The sequence below is a fragment of the Rhincodon typus genome, chromosome 8 (assembly GCF_021869965.1).
Source record: "Rhincodon typus isolate 14 chromosome 8, sRhiTyp1.1, whole genome shotgun sequence".
In the NCBI taxonomy this organism is placed as follows: Eukaryota; Metazoa; Chordata; class Chondrichthyes; order Orectolobiformes; family Rhincodontidae; genus Rhincodon; species Rhincodon typus.
The window spans coordinates 52,802,535-52,824,173 of record NC_063339.1 but is presented as its reverse complement, the minus strand read 5'-3'; the positions used below and the strand labels follow the sequence as shown (position 1 = coordinate 52,824,173).

The 21,639-nt window shown below is 38.7% G+C and overlaps 1 protein-coding gene across 2 annotated transcripts in view; it reads left to right on the top strand.

The window, feature by feature from the left end:
• slc25a21 (solute carrier family 25 member 21) overlaps positions 1–21,639 on the top strand; it is a 131,865-nt gene that overhangs the window by 85,075 nt on the left and 25,151 nt on the right. For both annotated transcript variants that reach the window (XM_020510713.2, XM_048600248.1), the window contains one exon: positions 6,805–6,864. In XM_020510713.2, coding sequence (XP_020366302.1) covers positions 6,805–6,864 — 60 coding nt within the window. The remainder of the gene's footprint in view (positions 1–6,804; positions 6,865–21,639) is intronic.

Genomic DNA, 21,639 nt, shown 5'->3' with positions numbered 1-21,639 from the left:
AGCAGCATCAGAGGAGCAGGAGGGTCTAGGCCCGAAACGTCAGCCTTCCTGCTCCTCTGATGCTGCTTGGCCTGCTGTGTTCATCCAGCTCTACACCTTGTTTTCTTAAAGGATTTGACAGGATCAACATAGAAATGTTGTTTCCCCTTGTGGGAAAGTCTAAGATAAGATAAGTCAAAATAAGCAGTTGCACATTGAAGATATAGTTGAGGAGGAATTTCTTCTCTCAGTGGGTCATGAATCTGTCGACCACTTTATCATGAGAGGGTGTTGGGCCATCAAGTATATTCAAGGTGGAGATAGATTTTTAATCAGTGAGGAAACCAAGAGTCATGGGGAAAAGGCAGCAAAGTGGATTTGAGAATGATCAGATCAGCGCTGATCTCTTTAAAAAGCAAAGCAGACTCAATGAGCTGAATGGCCTACTTCTGCTCCTATGTCCAACAGTCTTATTAACCAACAGGCCATGTGAAGAAAGTGGCAATTTTTAAAACGGGAACTAAAACAAGAGCAGATGTTCTTATTGTGAATGCATGTTTTATCTCCAATCACTCACGGATTAGCTCAACAGGGGGTCCATTTTCACAGACTGAAGTGGCTTGTTTGCTTTGGTTAATTAACATCATTATGAGATAAAACTAAGTTATTCTTTCTTTGAACTGTTTCATTTAATGTCTGTGAAGTGAAGTAAAGCTTCTTAATGGTTCTGTTTGATTGACAATCTTATAGGATTGTAAATGCAAGGAGACTTTCTAAAACTGTGACTTTTAAAAAAAAACTTCATTCCATTTTGGGTTGACACGGTGACACAGTGGCTAGCATCGATGCCTCACAGTGCCAGGGACCTAAGTTTGATTCCAGCCTTGGGCAACTGTCTGTGTGGAATTTGCACATTCTCCTCAGTCTACTTGGGTTTCCTCCAATTGCTGTGGTTTCCTCCCACAGTCCAAAGATGTGCAGGTTAGGTGTACTGGCCATGCTAAATTGCCGAGATGTGTCCAGGGGTGTGCATACTAGGTGGATTACCCAAGGAAAATGCAGGGATAGCGTAGGGTAAGTGGGTGGGTCTGGGTGAGATACACTCCAGAGGGTCAATGTGGACTTTGTGGGCCGATTGTCCTACTTCCACACTGTAGGGATTCTATGATCTAAGATCCATGATAAATTTTGGCATTGTTATTACTGGGCTCATTGGTTCTGCAGTGAATACTAGTAAGGTGGGCATGGAGGATACAGGGGATTATGATTATGGAGGGATTATGGGCATTTGAGGGTAGTATGAGAGCATTGAGTGCATGGAATAAGCTTGGGTCTGAGAGGCAGGGTAGGGACGTGAGGACTGGAGGTGGAAGAGGGTGAGATGATGGCAGAGTTGAGACTTGGAGGGCCTATGAGCCTTTAATACAACTTGAATGAAGTTTTAAAGAATTGCAGTGGACCTTCTAACAAGTCAATCTGTTTCAGATCTCCAGCATCCATTGTTCTTTGTTTTATGTTAATCTGACTAGATAGCTGACGTGTTGTTCAAAATTATGCCAACAACATGGATTTGATTTCTGTTCCAGCTGATGGGAATTGGGACCTGCCTCCTTTTCCTTCACTGAAAATGGAAGGCAATGGTAAACCACGACTGCCAAAAAAAAACTGCTAGGGAAATAGCCTTTTGGCAGGCCACAAACTAACCTAAGAGTTGTAATATGATATATTTCTTCCTGCATCGTGTGCTTTTCACTCAGTATCACAGCTGCAAAGTGAAAAGAAGAAAAGTGTGCCTAGGATTGAAGACCGTTATGGATCAGCAAAGTCACTGATTAACATCTTTTGTCTTATGAACTAGACTCTGGAAAGTGAGACCGTCACATCGGCTGAGAAATGCTCCATATGTATATGTGTTAACTGGGCTGGAATTTCTACTGAAAGATAAAGGAACTTAGAATAATGTTTTCTTTTAACCAATTGTAATTTGAAATTTCAATTGCTAAGTTTTAACTAAAATTAGTTTATTAAATTTATAGTGGAAAAATAAACTTGCACACATGCACAAACCCTAATATCAACAACTGAATGTTTTTACTAATGCTTGAGGAAAGAAATAATCCTGTGAAATAGAGCTGGGCAGTTCAGTGGTAATAACAAGTCGAGCTGTTTTTGCTAGAGTTGTATTTATTTATTTGTAAATAGTAAGTATTGGCATTTTACTTTCTATGCTAGTGTGTCACTTTAGGAAAGAAATTTCAGTTTTGAAAGAGATCTGAAATGAGTGGTGTCAGATTGGTCAACTGTTAAACATCCCTGACAACTTTTCTTTCCATCATCATTGTGTCCAATGAACAGCACCAAGCTCCTTGCACTACCAAACTTGACTCCAGTCATGACTTGTGTTGTTGTATTTCTGTTGGGGAAAAAAAAAGCTATTTTTCTTATATGTAGTCAAGCAATTCAGTTGATAGTGGAGGTAAATACCAAAGTGGCTGCTTCACTTTGTTCCCATGATGAGTTTTTACAGATAAGATGAGAAAGAAATAGGAGAATTGTGGGTAACAGGAATGTTTGCTGGTGCTACTTGTAGTTAGCTACTAAAATATAGATAGTTCAGTCATGCACTCAAGAGGTGTAATTTTAACATGCTTTAATGAAATCTATCTAACTTATATTTGAAGTGATTACTTCTGCTTTCTCCCCAAGGAGCCTGTGCTATGGATTGACTATTTGTTCACTGAAATATTGTTTTGAATGAGCAGAACTAGTGCATAAGTGACTGGAAAATTAGCCATATTGCAGAGACTCCACCTGGGGGATCTGAATAATGGGAACTATAAAGGGTCTGAGAGATGAATTGGCAAGGATGGACTGGGGAGCCTTCTTAAGAGTTGACAGAATGTGGGGTATATGAATTACAACAATTATTTGTTCCTATCTAATACAAAAAAGGAAAAAAAGATAGCTCAACCATAACTTGCAAAAGAAATTAGGAATAGTGTCAGATCTAACCAGGAAACGTAAAATTGCCAGAAAAGGCAGCAAGCCTGAGGATTGGGAGCAACTTAGAATTCAGTAGAAGAGGACAGAAAGCTTTATCAAGAGGGTGAAAATAGAATGCATGGGTAAAATTGCAGGGAACATAGAAATTGACTGCGAAATTATTAATGGGGAACAAAGAAATGACAGAAAATTAAACCCATATATTAGTAATGTCTTCACAAACGAGAGCACAAATAAAGAAATATTTGTGAAAGAGCATAGTTGAAGGAAATCAGTCGTTGTAAGAAAATAGTGCTAGAGAAATTAATGCAGTTAAAGGCTAACAAATCACCAGGGCCTGATAATCTACATCCCAGAATACTTAAGGAATATTGTGTACATTGCCTGTGATTTTCCAAAATTGTATAGATTCTGCAGTAGTTGTACAAATTGGAAGATGGCAAATGTAACCCCACAATTTAAAAAGGTAGGGAGAGAAAAGACAGAGAATATAGATCAGTTAACCTAAAATCATTAGTACAAAAAATGCCAGTCGATTATAAAAGACGTAATAACAAAAAACTTGGAAGTCATTTACAGGGTTGGACAAGGCCAGCATGGATTATGAAGGGAAAATTATGCTTAATAAATCTACCGGAGTTTTTGAGGATATAACTAGTAGAATAAATATGGAAGAACCAATGGATGTGCTTTATTTGAATTTTCAGAAGGCTTTTGATAAGGTCCTACAAAAGAACTTACTGGGCAGCATTAAGGCACATGGTAGAGGGGTAATATATTGGCATGAATTGATGATGTGGAGTTGCTGGTTTTGGACTGAGGTAGACAAAGTCAGAAGTCACATGACACCAGCTTATAGTTCAACAGGTTTATTTGAAATCACAGGCTTTCCAAGTGCTGTTCCTTCACCAGGTGAAATCACTTCACCTAACAAAGGGGCAGCACTCTGAAAGCTTGTGATTCTGCATAAACCTTTTGGGCTATAGCCTGGTGTTGTATGATTTCTGGCATTAATTGAAAATTGGTTGACAGACAGGAAACAGGGAATGGAAAGAAATAGGTCTTTGAGGGTGGCAGGCAGTGACTAGTGGAGCATGGCAATGGTCACTGCTTGAGCCCCAGCTATTCACAATATATATAAATGACCTGGATGAGGGACCCAATGTAACTTTTCTGAAGTTTGGTGATGACACAAATCGGACAGAATTGTGTGCTATGAGGAGGATGCAAAGAGTCTTCAGGGTGATTTAAACAAGATAAGTGAGTGGTCAAATACATGGAAGATGCAGTACAACATGGCTCAATATGATATTATATACTTCATATGAAAAACGGAAAGACAGAGTACTATTTCAATGGTGTTATATTGGGAAATGTAGATGTGCAAAAGAGGTCTGAATGTCCCTGTATACTAGTCATGAAAGTAGACAGGTGCAGCGAGCAGTTAGGAAGCTAAATGATATATTGGCCTTCATCGCAAGAGGATTTGAATTCAGAAGTAAGGGTGATTCACTACAATTATATAGGGCCTTACTGAGACCATGCCTCAAGTATTATGTGCAGTTTTGGTCTCCCTATCTATGAAAAGATACACTATAGAGTTGTGCAGTATAGGTTCACTAGGCTGATATTGGGAATGGCAGAACTGTTCTATGAGGACAGATTAATTCAACTGGGCCTGTATTCACTAGCGTTTAGTGGGGATATAAAAGGGACAGATTAGATACATGGAGAATATTTTCCCGGTTGGGCAGTCCAGAACGAGGGGTCACAGTTTCAGGATGTCGGGTAAGCCATTTACGTCTGAGTTGAGGAAAAAGCTCTTCCTTGAAAGGGTAGTGAACTTGCAGTAGGAGTAGGGAATCTCTACCACAAAAGGCTACGATTACCAAGTCACTGAGTATATTTAAGGAAGTTGATATATTTTTAGATTTTAAAGGTATTAGGGAATATGGGGAGAAAGCAGGAATATTGTGTTGAAATAGAAGATCGGCCATGGTCATATTGAATAACAGAGTAGCTCAAAGAGCTGAATGGCCAACTCCTGCTCCTTGTTTCTATGTTTCTGTGGCCATTAAATTTATTATGCAGAATTACATAGCTTAATCTATAGATATAATCTAGGCATTAATTCATGTTATATACCTGAGTTAAGAAGGTTGACAGATTGCAGCTAGTTGCAGAGCAGAATGACGCCAGAACAAAGATCATTAGATTATCTTTTCTTTATAGCTGTGGCTGCTCTTTGTGTGTCTTCAATGGCATTACCTAACAATTGGTAGATTATCCAACTTGATATGCTTTAGGTACAGAATTAAAAACAAAGTTAAATTTCTTTACATGTTTTATGCAACACAAAAATATCTAGTAGCAGAGAAAGAGACCCAGAGCTGTAGACTTGATACTGTTTGGATCACTGCCCCACTTGGAGTTAGTCAGATTTTGTGGGGTATTCTTCCTAGCTCCAACTTTGGCTTTGTCTTGTGGTGTTCCAGGTAGATGGGTTGAAGCAATAATGAAGTTTTTTCCCCATACCACTCAATATAATTTCTATTTGGCATTTCTAGTCTTAAATTGAACATGTAGATCTATGCCTTTGGTTGGATTGGCTCTAATTTTGTTGTAAAGTAGACTGTTTGTTGTATATTTTATCCACCTCTGGCTGACTAGCTCTCATTATGCAACTTATTGACTAACTCCATAATGTCAATAGACATTTGTGATATAGAATTGTGTCAGATCAGCCAGACATCACTCAGGGTTTCTTCAATCCTGAAGAAGTCTGCTTAAAGCCATTACAGAAAATCAGCTGCATATAGGAATTTTCTCATACCAGAGTGGACGGGTTCGTCATCAGAATAATGAGCAACATTACTCCCAGCACACTGCCTCGAGGAATGCCATTCTGCTCTCTCTGTCAAAGGCTTTTGTTTGCTGCAAAATTCTACAAAAAAAATGGCAATTTGCTAATAAAATTCAGATGAACTCTGTGTGAGAGCTACATCACTGCTTCTGTCAAGCTATTAATCAGCCTGTGAATCCTTTTACGACTTAACACTAGTCCGGTTATTAATGACTTAAAGTCAATCGACACCTTTAAAAGGCAGCTGAATCAATATTTGTTGAGAAAAGGAATTGAGAAATGTAGAATGGATACATGAAAAGCACTGCTGATGTGGAAAGAATAGATTGAGAAGAATGGGAGGAAAGAGCTCTGATAGAATAAAAAGCTTTAAAAAGCAAATGTCTTTTACTCACTCTGGATTTTCTGCCTATTCAGTGACTATGGGTAGAAAATGCAGAGCTTATGTTTTTATTTTAACTGCCTAAGGTGGCTTTGTGCCTGCCAGTCTGAATATCTCAAGTTGGCCAAAGATGTAAATGGATTGATTTTAAATTGAACTGTTTCAGTTTAAAAGATGTTAACTGAATATGTGACTGCATTGCATTCTGTTTATGAGAAAGTGGCTATTAAATATTGACACTAATTGCTTCCTTTTTAGATTAAGACATGCAATCACCTCTTGTTTATTTTCTTCAGGTTGATTGTTCATTTTTTTTATTGTATTACTAAAGACCACACAACAAATTATATCTGCTTTATATGTTGTATTTTTAGTTTTGAAAATGTGACATTGTAAAACACATTTTAATTATTCCAAGAGGTTTCACATTCAGTGTATTCTATTTATTATACTTACGTCTTATTTTAGTCATTAGCTAGATATCATGATATTACTTTTTTTTTGAAAAAAAAGAGATCCAAAGAGCTCTGTCAAGTTTCTCAAACTGATGGTTATGTCCTTATGATTTGGTTTCCAGTTTCTAACTTTTGAACAATACAAGAAGATATTAAGTTATGCCTCATTGCCTTCTGGTGTGGTAAGTACACAAATTGCAGTTCTTTCTATTATTAATACATCCAGTTAAGGTAGTGATAAACATTTTATTAATAGGCATTTCCCTAAAGATGTTGACACAAATGTGAATAATTTATTGTTACAGTGTTCAACAATAAATGGTTCTTTGACGCAACACATGGTTTCATTTAAATCCCTTTGTTAGTATTAGTTAAATGTCATTTCCCTTCTAAAGACTTCAATTAAAGACATTTTTATGTTATTTAAGTTACTTTCAGGTCAACCAATTCTCTGTATACTGTTAAGTTTTATAATAATCCAGTAAAATGTCTGCTGGATTTATTTCACTGTAGATTTGCTCAGGAGTTGTCACTCAGTACTGGGATTAGTATCTTTGTTTCTTGCATTCCTGCTTTCATCTTCCTGTTTACCTGTAGGTGTGTACATACGTGCTGAACAGAGCTAGGTGAGGAGAAACTTTTACGGGAAAACCTGCTCAGCAGCTAAGTCATGGCACAAAGCCAAATTGTTTTGTCGTAAGCTTGCTGACTGATCAATCACTAGGCTTGTGTGCAGGCTTTCAGGAAAAAGGTTCTGTTTTTTGAGCACTCAGGGCATGTATCATTGTCTGGAGGGGCCTCACAAAATTGCAGGGATCCAAGGATATATTGCTGCAGGAACTTTTAAATGTTATGTGTAAATTAAAAATCAATGACAAAAAAAATGACTACAACTCATGAAGTTTAAATCTGATCTTCATTCCTTCAGAGAGAATTGCTGAGTTAATACTTCTGTACTGGTATGTACAAAATTATAAGCCATTTTGTCTTAACTGTAGCTCACGTGGTAGCACACACACCTCTAAATGAGAAGGTTTCAATTCAAGTTGCACTCCGGGGCTTCAGCACATAAAAACTGGGTCATATTTGCCACCATGCAACTGTAAAGGATGCACTTACCACATATGCAGTCACAGTGCCTGGCATGTCATTGCCAGTCACTATGCAGGGAGCTTTCTTTATCAACTTGAATGCTTTTGATACCTGCGAATTGCTGGCCCATTCCCAGCCTATCTTTTGCCACCTCACTCAGCTCCCATTCACTACTCATCTTGTTGACTCTCTGACAGACCAGTTCCATACTTTTGAGCTCTTGCTGTCTCATGTATTGTATCACTGAATGTCCTGCTCCCTGAGCAGGGTGGTGAGGAGAGGGCAGCAAGTAGTGAGGCAAAGGGGGTACAGCGAGTATGACGTGATTGGGGTAGCAAGAAAAGAGGTGAGCTGAGCAGTGAGAAAGTGCAGTGAGTGATGAATGCGTGGCAAGGGTAGCAACAAGCAAGGAGGGTAAAGCAGAGAATGGGGTGGTGAGTAGAGTATCAAGCAGCAACAAATTTGACCCCTCTGAGGAAGGGTCACCAGACCCGAAACGTTAACTGTTTTTTTTCCTTCACAGATGCTGCCAGACCTGCTGAGCTTTGCCAGCAACTTTGTTTTTGTAAGCAACAACAAATGCCTAACAATGACATCCCTGGCATGACTTCCTGTTTCAATGCAGTATGGGTACACGGTAATGACATCAATGGCACTACACTAGCTCTTCCAGTGCCTTTGGCAGGAAATATTGTGCAAAAAGTACTTCAGTGCAGAACCAAGTGACCATTGCAATGTTGGATATGCTGTCTTTCAGTCGAGATGTTAAACCAAGGACCGATTTGTTTGGTCAGGTGGTTGTAAAGATCCCGTGGCACAATTCAAAGAAGATCAGGGGAGCTATTTCCAAAACATCTGTCCCTCAGTCAAAACAGATAAAAGCAGACTATCTGTCATTATTACATGGTTAACCACACATGTAAAATTGATCAAATTTGACAATTAGCCTGTGATGCAACACAACCAAAGCAGAAATTATGTAGTGGACAAGGTATGATATCTAGCGTTATCTACTTTTACAAAGCAATATTTAGTGGGGTCTAAAGGAGTGGGATTTGTTGTTGCAGGGCGACTTATTTAAGCAGGATTTGTTTCTTGGTGGCGGTTTAGAGCTTAAGCCAATGGTATTGCGGTTACGAATGGGGCCTCAGGCTTTGTGGTGGCGGCTACTTCCTATTTTCAATATTTGTATCTCATGATTATGTTAAAACCTTTTAAAATTAAGTCTTAACTTCAAGATTAAATCAACACAACATGGAAAATTCATGGCATCACACAATTTCATAATCATTTAAAGATGGCATGTTTCAGTTGAGTTTGTCCATTTTGATTGACAAGAGCAATTGTTTTTTATGGAAATCTGCAGCACAAGAGATGGGAGCAGGAGACTGTCAGTTGGGATAGAGTGTCAGGAGGACAGTTGTTGAATTGGGGAAGTGTGCAAGAGAAGATATTTGGATCAGGCAAAGAAAGGATCATGAGGGAATCAAAAGAAGGCATTGGACCGTGAAGGGGATTATGAGGTAATTGAATGGGGAGTTTTCCATGCCTTGAATTGGAATGAGAAGACAAGGTGAGAGTTTTTTTTTATTTGGAAGTGTTGTTTGGGTATTGTCAGGGGAGAAGGTAGTTAATGGTGGTCACCAGAGTGAAATGAGAGCCTAAAGTGCTTTTCAACATCAGGTCTTAGTTGTCAACAGGAGGACCCTATCATGGGGAAAGTTCACAATTATGGAGGAAGGTCAGTGCACTACAGGAGAAGTAGGGATGATTCAAGGTCTCATAGGGCTATCAAAAGTCAAGGCATTGCAAAAATATATCACTGATGTTGGGGGAGAGCGTCTTGGATCAGAGGAGGTTGGCTCGGGGGTAGGATCAATGTGAAGAGATGGTCTGTTTGCTGTTATCACAGGATCAAAAATGATAATGGGAGGTTTGAGGGTGACTAGGGAAGGTGGCACATTGATGTTTGGGGGGTCGGGAGTGATGGGCTCAAAGTCAAGAGGGTGGAGGCTGACAGGTTCCAGAAGGAAGGTGATTCTTTCTCTACCGTTGCTACAAACCAATAGTGAAAGTGGCCCATGGGTAGATTCAAAAGCTTTATTGCTCAGGAGGAATTCTAATAAAGCATTATAAACAATGAACACAAGCATATCAGCACATCGTCAGAACTGGAACTAACTACCTACAAATGTTTAGGAGGTAATGCCAGATACGACTGAGACTGTCCTGGAAAACAGCCCTAGAGGTATGTGGGATCCTGAAACAAGGCCTTTGGCCTGTGGATTTTGTGGGAACTCCATGCCAGCGAGCTGCAGGATGACTCAGTGTTTGCCAGTAGTTTCCAGGACTTCATAGACGATGTATGGTATTTCACAGGCTGCCACTCATGGATGCATAAAGAGATGACCAATGCCATCTTTTGTTATATGAATTATTTATCCACTGATGTAGACAATGAAGTGGCAAGCACATTGGGACTTGGGGCCTTCACTGATGTCCTAGAGGGCAAGAGGTCAACAATTACACTCATGTTGCCAATAAAGCTGCGTGGAATCAGAGGCATTTATGAAACAAGGGCTTTCAGTTTTTAAACATGCAATTGGTCTGCTACACAGACAAAGAATTGTTCATGTCTGTGCTTATTTCCAGAAAGTTCTCATGGCTCATACATTTTTCAAACTCACATGTCCCAAAACCTTTTGAGGTCTTTTGATGGCTGGAACTTGGATGACACTGGCTACAGTATTCCCACAGTGCTTGGTTAATTACACATGTAAAGGTATCCTGACTGTGCAGCGGAAAAGCAATATAATGCAGCAAACGACTCCACTAGAACAATCAATGAACAAACCGTCCGCACATCAGAAGTGTACGTTGGTTACCCTGGCAGTGTGCATCACATAGAATAACATGAATAGCTGTGGTCTACTGTAAACTGCACAACTTGGCCATTTAACATGGAGAACTGTTACAATAGCATACAAGGAAGAAATAATCCTTCTCCTCATAGGACAATGAATGACATGAACCTGAGTCCCAGGGCCATGGGGAGATGTGCAAGGGTTGTAAAGAATACCCTCATACATATCCAATTTGCCCCAAGATTGAGATAAGTATCTGAAAATATTCCAATTTTGGGACCTCCATTGCCTGTTCGGGATGTTAACTAACCTCTACCAGCATCCATCTCAGAGCTACATCTAAACTTGCATTCTCTGCCATCTGAAAGATCAAAAGAAAGGATCATTGTCGTACACAGGAGCATTGATCCTTAGGATACTTGTTTTGCACTTGGACATGTGTCAGTCATCATGACTGAAAATTCAGATTTTTCACCATTGTTGCAGGGCCTTTAGTGAAACTAAAACATTTTCTTATTTTCGCTTAGACTTTTCCAATGTTGAGATAGATCTTCTTCAGCTGGCTAGACTCCGTGTTATTCAGATGTCTTTCTCTGAATGCTTTCACTGGCTTGTAAGAAATATACAGAGTGGCCGATTCACTCAGAAATTGTCTTTGATTTATGAATTAAAATGTCACAGCTTACAGCAACTGCAGCAGGAAAGATAACTAGTTTTCTTCAGGTTTAAAGTGAGTTTTTGACTGCAGAGAACAAGCAGCCTCTGGGCTGGGAGAAGGTCTGCACATCTCTCTCTCTTTCCCTCTCTCTCTCTCTCCCCCCCCCCCCCCCCCCAGCCTTTTCTCTCTCTGACATCTTTTTCTCTCTATCTCTATCTAATTGTCACTAGTCCATGGACCAATCAACTTCTTGTTACCAAGCAGAGCTGCATCAATAAACACCCCAGGCTCCAGATCATTTGTAATCTGAACTTTGATTACTGCTTGTTCAAACAATTGTTTACACTACCAGCCATGGGCATCATGTTACTTGCTTTCAAAATTGCAGCCACTCTTTCAAACACTGGATTTTAAAAACAGTCCTTTCTCATTTCAGTACCCAATTTTTAAAAAGACATAGTCTTTACAGAACAGTGAAGTGAACACTGAATATAACTGAACACAAACATACATAATTTACTCCATGCTAAAGGAAATGTTCCTAACTCCTGTAGCCATCAATGAGTACAAACCGTGAGGTGAACTTTTATGTTTAGCTGTCTGACTAGACTCGACCTAAGAAATGACAGCAGTGCATGCATGAATTAAGTGTAGTCAATATATTGTACAATATTTATATGTGACAAATTTAATTTTCTTAACTTATGTGTTCCACTTTTGTGCTTTCATAAAGTCTTAACTTTTCTCTTATGCTAATATGCTTTGGTTCAACCCCAGCTGAGATTAAAGCTTTCCATTCAGTGTGCTGCCATGTTGCTTTTGTCAGCTGTGGCAGTTGTTCGCTGGAAGGCTGAGATCTTAAGAGTTCTGCCCTCTTGGGTCTTCTGCAATGCTGTAGGGACATTTTTCATTGCGTCACCAGCCAGGGTAATGGAGTCGCTGGCAGAGGGGATGAAGAAAGTGATATCTGGAGAGGAAGTTCTTGGGGCATCTGGCATATGTTCATCCTTCCCGTCTGCATTTGATGGTAACTCTGTTTCCCTGAGTGGAAAAGGCTTTTTGGGGAATGTCCAAGTCCTCAACTCCTCTCAGCTAGCCTTTGCTGTAAGGTGACCATAGCTAGAGAAACAAAATGCAGCTCAAAGCATATGTGGGGCAAATGTCCCACTTGATTCTCTATGGCAATTTTCAACCTCTGGGAGGCAACTATACAGTCACATACCTGAGGCATGGCAGAATTAATGGCTTGCATTGTCTCCTCTATTACTATGCATCAACTATGTGCATGACCACTGGCATCTCCACCATATGTTCACTAACTTGTGTTGCATGTTTGGCAGGCTTTTTGTGGCTGTGACCAGATCAGTGTGGGACTCAGCAGGGACCTGGCCCCCAGCAGTACTCTGAATGATAGAGGCTTCTGCTGTAATATCCTCCAGATGTGCAGTCATCAGGTTTCTACTGTGGCTGAAGCATTGGGAGGGTCTGTAGAGATGGAATAAAAAGAACTACATTAAGGATCAGCATAGTCCAAGAATGCATCACGTTTCTTCTTGTCGCTCTGTGTGCTCATTTGCCAGCATCAGGTTAGATGGATGCTCACATTTATATCTAGTCATTTGACTCTCACCAACTGTGATTAACCAGTTATCCACTCCCCCCATCCTACCCCAACACCCCCGTCCCCCATTCCTCTACCACTTATATACTCTGCATTACCTCTTCCTTTACATGGCTGAGCAGCATCAATTTTGTCAACTCCAGTCCTTGACTTCTCTCTCACATTGTAGGACTGTTCACTATGAGAATATGTAGCTTTAGTGACATATCATGTAACACACCACCACCTTGTCTGTCTGCATCCCCATGTCTCACTTGCTCACTCAAGCCACACTGTCAGATGCTTTGGTTTCAATTGCCAAGCAGTACTGAGGTTATTCACATATTCACTCACCTAAAAGAGTCATCTGAGTAAACAGGAAAGCGCTGCAAAATGACCAGAACATTGCTGCCCATGTCTATTCTTTCAAACTGGGCCTCATTCCTTATAACTTTTCATTACCCTTCCCCAGTCAACATGTAAAAGAATTCCAGTTTCTTTAATCCTTCCCCTGTTCCTTTAGAGCAGTTATCCAAATTGCCCAATTTCTTGATCTTTTGAAAAAAAAAATCCAAAAGAACTGCGGATGCTGTAAATCAGGAACAGAAACAGAAGTTGCTGGAAAAGCTCAGCAGGCCTATGAAGAAAAAAATCAGAGTTAACATTTTGGGTCTGGTGATCCTTCCTCAGAACCCACTGATGATGTATCTAGCCAAATGCCTTCCCTTGCACTCTCATTTCCACTGTTTATTACATTGACTCTTCAAGTGGATCAACAATCACCACCTCCCTTTGCTTTTCACTCAATCTCCAATCATTTGTGAACCATCACTTGCCACCTATGACTTTATTGTGGTCAATTGCATTAACATCAAAGCGTGAGTTTAACATTTTATTTCCTCTTCAACCAGACAAGATTCAGGTTCCCTTGTTTAAATGTGCAAGCATGGGAGATGTACACATTAAGAAAATGTCATGCAGCTCAAGGATGTTGCTGGGACTGGAGGGTTTGAGTTATAGGAGAGGCCGGATAGGCTGAGACCTTTTTCACTAGAAGGTAGAGTTTGAAGGGTGACCTTATAGAGGTTTACAAATCATGAGGGGCATAGATAAGGTGAATAGCAAAGGTCTTTTTCCTCAGGTGGGGGAATTCAAAACTAGGGGGGCATATTTTTAAGGTGAGAGGGGTAAGATTTAAAAGGAACCTGAGGAGCAACTTTTTTATACATAGTTTAGTTCGTGTGTGGAATGAACTGCCAGAGGAAGTGGTAGATGCAGGTACAGTAACAACAATTAAAAGACATTTGGACAGTTACATGAATAGGAAGGGTTTAGAGGGATATGGGCCAGATGCAGGCAAGTGAGCTTAGTTTAGTTTGGGCAACTCAGTCAGCATGAACAAGTTGGACCAAAGGGTCTGTTTCAGTGCTGTATGACCCTATGACTCCAAGACAAGAATAGAGATTTCATACCATTTTGACAGATAACAGCTTCCAATCAAAGGTTTACACATTTACTCACCCGTATGTCTACCCAGCTGTGTTTGAATAGTCAACATTTCAAGTTAGCACATATGGCCATATTATCCAATCGTATTCAAACTAACACATGAATATTGCTTGTATTATGCATATATTATCAAATCTTATTACCTAGCTGCAGTAGATGTTTTTGGTGACAGAAAAACCTGGCTTTCTGCTTCTACTCCCAAGCACAATAACAGATTTCTCTGACATATTGTCTCCTCTGTTTTCCCCATGTCCTGATGATTTCAAACTTTATCCAAACTTCCCTTGGCTTCTCACCTCTGAATTCAGTGATCTCCTATGGTCTCTAATATTTCCCCTCCATAAAATCTTCCCAATCATCTCTTTACTGTGCAGTCAGATAGGGCTTCTCTTCAATTGTGTTAATTTCAAACAAGGTAAGCTCTGGTTACAGCCCCATATATCTCACCACCAACTTCTGCATACTGACTTTCAGACACTTACTGATGTATGTAGCCATTGAAAAGAAAACGCTGCTACAAACAACTCACAATGGTGCTTTCAGTCTCCCAAGTGCATTATTGATTTGAATATTTGATTTTATTTATTGTAGTCACGTGTACGTAAGTATAGTGAAAAGCTTCGTTTGTGAGCAGTACAGGCAAATCGTAGTAAGCAAGGACATACAGATCATAGGGTGCTTGGACCCTGTGGATTTTTAACCATTCTTTCAATTTCATTTGTAATGATTTTGTCACCAATATCCACTTACACTTTACTATCTGGCTGTTGTCTCAGCACAGCCCCCAGCTTCATTCCCTCTAGTCTAAGCCAGGGAGTAGCATGTTTTAATGGAAAGAGGATTAGTTAACTAACAGAAAAAGGTCTGGCTGAATGGGTCATTTTCAGATTTAATTAGTGGCACGATAAATGATAAAGGATCAGAACCAATTGTATTGTAGCCAAATTTGTTGAATCAACAATGTTTAGAGAAGCAAGTTGTGAGGAGGTTGTGCAGTAATAGTGCACTTACCTGTTGACCAAGAGGCCTGGGTTCAAGTCCCACCATGACTAGACAGATTGATTAAAAATATCTGCAGAATGTGTAAAAGGGTTTAAATAGGTTACAGGAATAAACAAAACTCTAGGATGTGGGAAAAATGAGGTTGTCCACTTTGGAAAGAAGAAAAGAAGACGTGAAGGTGTTATGGTATGATTGGATAATGTGTATTAGTTTGAATGTGATTAGATATGTAGTCATGTACTAACCCTGAATGTAGATCATGTGAACACTGTTGGATAGAGATATGGGTGAATAAATGTATAGCATTTTGATTGGAAATTATTTTCTGTTGAAATAGCCTTGTTGTCAGTAGAAATAGTATAAATCATTGTTTTCATAAAAAAATTTGAGTTGTGCACCATCTTTGATCATGCACAGCTCCCATGCATGCATGAATAAATATTTAAATATTAAAAACCTGAGTCTCATCTGGAGTAATGGGAGAATAACAGGTTAAAATTACCCAAAATTGAATTTCCTCAGTCAGGTTTCCACTGCAGCAAAATTCCTTCATCAAAGCCACAAATGACGTGCTACATGATTATAAGCACCACAATGTGAGTTCACTGCCAACCTTTGATAAGGCTGCCATCACCACTTTTCTCCAACACCTTTACTCCATTGACAAGGTTATTCAGACTGCCATGCTTTTCTCCACCAAAACCTGTGACACTATGGACAAGGAAATGGTAGCAATGGGTTCTGATCCTATCCTCACACTGTTGCCTCTGGAAACCATTAATGGTCTGCCTAACTCTGTTGCAGTTCAAGCAAAATCTCCAATGTTCAATTCCTGATTCTGATCCATTGTTCTTTCTTCTTATCCCGGCATCGGCACACCTTCAGCCATTTGAACCACATGGTCTTCAATTAACTCTCCTCTTTTGTGGTTCTTTTAAACTCTACTGCTAACTTACTTTTCCTTCTTTTGCTAATATTGCCATTCTCTTTTGCATTCCTTCAAAATGTACTGGCTGGATTTTCCATAGCAATAATGATGGGGCTAATAGTGGTAACTGTTATTGAAGTGTAAATTGGATAGAGACTTCAGTATGGTTAAACACAAAATTAGACAGTTACTATCTAAGTTGCCTTGCTGCTTTTGTGTGCCAGTATCCTCCAAAGAGACTCCACTTTAAAACTCTTGGGAACAGCATAATGTTGTTGTACTTATGTGACAGGTATATACAGAAGGAAAATGAACGTTGTATTTTTGGAATTCTAGTGCAAGTACATTTTAAAACAGCTAAATATGTCTTAATTGCTGCCAGATAACTGCCTTGATAATAAAAATTAGCTTATACTAGAGTGCCATTTCATCTTGTTCTGGTTTTATTTTTTTTTAATTTACTCATGGAATGTGAATGGCACTGGCCAGAGATGTCCATATCCCATGCATGAATAAAAAGAAATTGTTGATGAAGATTGTAAAACTAATTTAAATAAAAACAATACATTCTTTTCCTTTCTGATTCTCCAATCTCCCTCTCTCTGAATCTCTGTTTTGTTCCCTCTCTACTTCATTTTCACTGGTTCTGATTTAACTTAGGATTTAAAATTTGAACTGAACTTCTTGATTCAACTTCTGTACTGTTCATTAACAATTCTTCAATCTGATTCTTTAATAAGATATACAGTCACTTGTCCTGTTCATCCAGGTCCCAGACACTCTGTAGAGGGCGCCATGCTATTTTGGCTTTCTGATTTATAGTAAACTTGGGTCCCTTCAGAATATCTGTGTGCCTGTGTAAAGAATGACTGGGCATAATCATTTAAGGTTGCGAACAAAATTTGCTTCATTGTATACCATTGCATGTTTATGTTTGTGCAGTTTGCTGCCAGATTTCTGTGAATGTTATTAAGTCTGGATCTACTCATGCAATTAATTGCTTCCAGTTTCCACAGTTTATTTCCCACACTCTGTACATTATGATACATTCATTTTAATTTTTTAAAACCTTAATTCAAACACTCCTCTCCCCTCTTGCCTGTTATCATCACTCAAGCTTGTCTTTTCAATTATAATTAAGCCATTTGCTTTTATTTCCTTACATCATATCTTTTTGCTAACTTGTTTTCTGTGGTACATTATTCAAACCTACTTCTCCTGTCTTATTAATGATTCTAGCTGGTTTTAATTTTCTAACTAGTTCTCCATCCTCACTTTCGCTTAATAAATTTTTAGCTTTAATACTTTATATATTTAATTATTTGGCCAGTACTTTAGAAACTTGGCTGTTTCAATGTAACCAAATGAAGCTTATTGCCAGTTCATTCAGGACTTGTCACAGTGCCCAAGAAAGTGGAATCCTTCTTGCTGACATAACACATTTAGTCATACGTTGCATTCATTTCCTTTTCTATTTCAGTGCATAGAAGGGAAAGTTATCCTCAAATTACCATCTATAAAATCCTCCTGTTCAGATTGCTTCATAATCTTAGTGCAAATTGAATTTAGGTGATGTTTCTTTTCACGTGTCATTGCCTCCTACATAGACCAGAATAATTGACTGTTTTCCTCCCTTCCTTGTATTCCTCCATTCTATTTGCTATCTTTTATACTTTGCTGCCAGAGGATACCAAAGCATCCTTGACCAGATGCAGGGATTGTTTCACCCTTTCTAGCTATTAAATCACCCGACACTGCTATATTTTCAGATGTGCTTTTTACCTCCCTGCACCCCACCCCATGTCACCCGTACCAGCCATCCTCAGCTGATACTCATTTATAGCTGTTGTTGATATTCTTTTGATAGCCATGCCTGTAGTATTCATTTACCTTCAAATGCTAAAAGTTCGAAAAACGTTGAGAGTATAATTTGCTCTGGATACACTTCCTGTAACCTTTCCTTTTGTCCTTTCTCAGGCCTTTTGATAGTTATTCGTCCTTTTTTCTGGTATTGATCTGACCTTCTCTCAAAATGCATTCCATAAATCAATATGCTAAATTGTCTCCATTTCCTCTAAGTCTAAGATTTTGGATTTGAACAAAATGAATCAGTGACGTCCCCCATGCACGTGTTTGCCCAAGCCAACACCTGGTGTTGGAAACTAATGTCTCTTCTAGGAAAGGCACATGGCGTACCTTCCTATGCTGTTATTTTTAGTTTTAGATAGTTTGTTATACTTTGAAAATTATTTTACCACAAAAACTAGCCATTAATCTACATTTAAATTTCCATTCTTTATGTTGAATTGCTTGACTGTAAGCTTGTGTGATTTAATTGTTAGAGGACAAAGGAAGGCTTAGATGGTATTGCTGTGGAGAAGTTGCAAGGTATTTATGATTTAACATTGGCAGCAGTTTCAGGGTTTGCAAGGAATAGACCCTGAGCCTCTCAGCATTTCAGAACATTTTGAAGGTACTGGGTTATAACCAGTTGTGCTACAGTCTGTCCAATTGAACTAAGAGGACAGTGAGTAGGAATCAACGATTGTTAATTCATATTTCTACCTGGAGGTGAGATTATTGAATTTTGTATTATCACGGGGCAAAGGAAGCCATTTTTGAGAACAGGTTACACCCTTCCCTACATTTCAATAATTATCACAGAGAGACAGGAGAAGTTCTTTGCTTTCAATTGAGAAAAAGGTTGCTTGACTTTCACAGCTCTGACAGCCAGTCAGGGAGGACTATCATCTCTTGTTGAAGAGATGCACACTGCAGCCTATAATAGATACTAGAAAATTTGTCATAGCATGACCAGAGAAGAAAAATCTACAGAACAGACTTTACTGTTGATGGTGAATTCAAGAAACTACCTGAAAATTGGGGAAAGCATCTCAAATAGTCACTCAAAGCTATGCATATGCATTAGTTATGTATTGGTGAGCCAAACAGGTTTTTGCAATGATTAAATGTATTTACATGGTCACCTAATTTTTCATTCCAAATTGCTATGAATTCACATTTTACCATCTAACATTGTGGGAGTCAAACCCATATCCCCAAAGCATGAGCCTAAAGCTCAAGATTACCAGTGATATTACCCTATGCCAGCACTCTCTAATTGACCCATTTGAGACAACATTTCCACAGTTTTAGCATTTTTAAAACATTTTCTTCACTACCCAGGGTAAAGGGGAACCTTATCCATTTTCACTTACAACATATTATGAAATTACCTATGCTCAAACACTCATCAGGAAGACTGACATGAGAAGCATCAGTAAAAATAACTAATTTTACATTCTTTTGTACACCTGTGGATGAAAACTTAATGTATTTGTCCATATTCAATGCAGGTTAAAAAACTGTTTTCCCTTAAAACATCCACTTGAGTGTTTAATCATAGTATTTTGTTTCAATACATCAAAACTTGCATTTTTTTCTTGCTTGCTTGGGTGCAAAACCAATTCAACTGACTAATCAAGCTTCACAACTGATCTATTTCTTCTTCAGATGTGTATTATTTTCTCTAATGTCCTGGCAAAGTTAACCAGGATAGGAGCAATAACCTTTCATTAGGATTGCTGTACCAAAGTTATTCCGGACCAATACTGCTTAAGCTTGATTTCTAATCTTCAATTCCACTCCAAAAGCTTATTAATAACACATTTCTCAAATCCACGGCACCACCTCATCATCAATACATTTCAGAAAGATGCCAGATAAAGTGTCCCTTTTTGATCCAAATAAAATATTGTGGGATCTGATTTAGTTGAATACAACCAACTTTCTTCAGAACAATTCTCACCAAAAAAATGCCACATACTTTCAGCATCATTTAAACTATAAACATGTTTGTTCAGTTTCCACATCACTTATGCTTTATGCAGTTTCAGAAACACTTCCAAATCATCCAGTTGCTCTTCAAAACCCAAGTATCTAGTCTCACTTCAACCTTGTAATCTCCATTGCAAGGAACTTTCAGCACAAGTCTATCTGTGCAACAAGGTTGACTGTCCCTTATCTGGTAATAAATTCCTTCAAGGTATCTGATTTCTTTTGTTTTGCCCATTTGATTAGTTTGTTCTTTACTCTTCTTACAGCAACCAAAGTTTCAAAATTATGAGGTTTTGTGCTTCCATCATATTCTGAGACTCTTCTGTAGCTCTTCTGACATTGTATAATTAATACAATCTCCAGCCTTCACATACAATTCAATGATTTTTTGGTTACTGGCAATTCTCTGGTATGTGATTGTGTCACACAAAAGTCACTCTCAGTACCAATATTAGAACTTGCACAGTGCTTTCTTAATTTCCACACTTCTCTCCTATTCTGCCAGTTCATGGACCTCATATTCTTTGCCGTCATTTTGCACATTTGTCCAATATTAAACTTGCCAGTAGCATTTTGTGCAAATCTCATGATAGTCACATCCGTTTATTTGCTGGAACTTTCAGGAACATATCACCCAAAAAGCCTACTTTATGCAGTGTGTCTTTGGATGGTAACAGCCCTGACCTGTGTGTCATGGTCATTCAGTCTACCACCATCCAGCACAGATCTATCATATTCTGCTCCTCAGAACTGCTAACACAAAACATATGCATATGAGAGATTCAGATGCCTTATCACCTTCTATCAGCCTCTCTAATTCTTAAGTTGCAATCAGTCCCAATTAACCATGAGAAATGAGCCTTAATTGAATGTGCAATAAAAAGAACTAATCATAGTCTTGTCATGTGCAGGGGGTCTATGAACCATAGGGATAGACTGAGATAAAGTAGACCAGTATTTATGGTAATAGTTTAGAGGTTCCAAGTTCAAATTTCAGCTCAGTAGTTGTGAAAGCTGCTGTAAAAACCCAATTGCTTCACTTGTTTTCATCAGATAAGGCACATCTCACCACCTGCTCTGGTCTACTTTTAATTATCACCCTCATTCTATGTGGCTAAGCCTTTTGCTCTCAGGGCAATTTGGAATAAGCAATATGTATATTTTCCAAGAAAAACATTAAAGTTTTAAAACGCATCTTGATGTAGATGAAGTGGAATAAGTATGAAATGTATTTATTTGGTAAGGAAATTAGTGAAATATAAGGAAGAAACTAAAACAAAAGACATTTGTCTCATTGGAGAATGTGCTCAAAATATTTAAAATCGAGATTTTTGGAAATATAGAAAGTCAGTCAGTTATGTGGATTGTCATATGTTAGCAGAATGAGGGAACTTTGTGGAGTTGTTTGAGATTTTGGGATCCGAATCAGGAAGAGGTCAATTCAGCTGCAAGTTCATTAAACCAAAT